The 855-nt window shown below is 27.8% G+C and overlaps 1 protein-coding gene across 1 annotated transcript in view; it reads left to right on the forward strand.

Moving 5' to 3' along the window:
• LOC108693658 (regulator of G-protein signaling 6-like) overlaps nt 1–855 on the forward strand; it is an 8,726-nt gene that overhangs the window by 4,799 nt on the left and 3,072 nt on the right. The window contains exon 7 of the mRNA XM_018202704.1: nt 438–692. Within this exon, the coding sequence (XP_018058193.1) occupies nt 438–692 (255 nt within the window). The remainder of the gene's footprint in view (nt 1–437; nt 693–855) is intronic.

An 855-nucleotide genomic window follows, 5' to 3' on the forward strand; every position in this document is an offset into this window, starting at 1 on the left:
CTGTATATATGTATATATATATATATAGTATATATTAATTCAAAATGTTAGCGCTAGACTAAGCATAAAATAAAAGATTTGGGAATTATTTTGAAATTTTCTTGGCTCGATTTCCTTCGAAGTTATAGACTTAAATAGTTAGTTTATTTATTTCCATGATGAAAAAATTTTGCTAAAATTCCGTACGTTTTGAAATACTTATCAGTAAAATTTCAGCGAATTTTGTAGTTAAAAAATTAATTTTCATTAAAATTCATTAAATTTCAGAAAAATTTCTGCATAAATTTCAGAGGAATTTCAGTAAAATTTCGCTGAAATATTTTTAAACGTGAGATAACTGTAAATTTTTTTTACTAGGGATTTATATTTAAAGCAATGCTTTTAACATGTTTTTGTTGTATCTATTATATTATACAAAATCTCTATTGTATAAAAATGTTGTGTTTCACGTAGAGTGGATATGGTAACTATGAACTCCGAAAAATCGGCTTGCCGCCGAAAACCAATAGAGAAAAGTAGCAGCAGCAGTAGCAGCAAGAAGGCGACCGAGCATGTCGATGATGTAGATAAAAAGAATGAGGATGATCATACGAATGATTCCCCAGATTTATCTCCCAATACTCCTACGTATAACGTCACTGCCTCTTGCGCCGAAGACACCCCTAATTACCTCGTCTACAAAAAGGTATTATCATGGATGAAATCGAAGAATTTAATGTTAGTAAAAATCTAATAATAAGAAATATCTATTGGACTTCAATGCAATTTAAATTATTCTCAAGTATTTCTTAAATAATTTGCCTTTTAAATCAAACATTATATTGTTGCTTATATATGTATATATATATATATATA

The sequence above is a fragment of the Atta colombica genome, unplaced genomic scaffold (genome assembly GCF_001594045.1).
Source record: "Atta colombica isolate Treedump-2 unplaced genomic scaffold, Acol1.0 scaffold96, whole genome shotgun sequence".
In the NCBI taxonomy this organism is placed as follows: domain Eukaryota; kingdom Metazoa; phylum Arthropoda; class Insecta; order Hymenoptera; family Formicidae; genus Atta; species Atta colombica.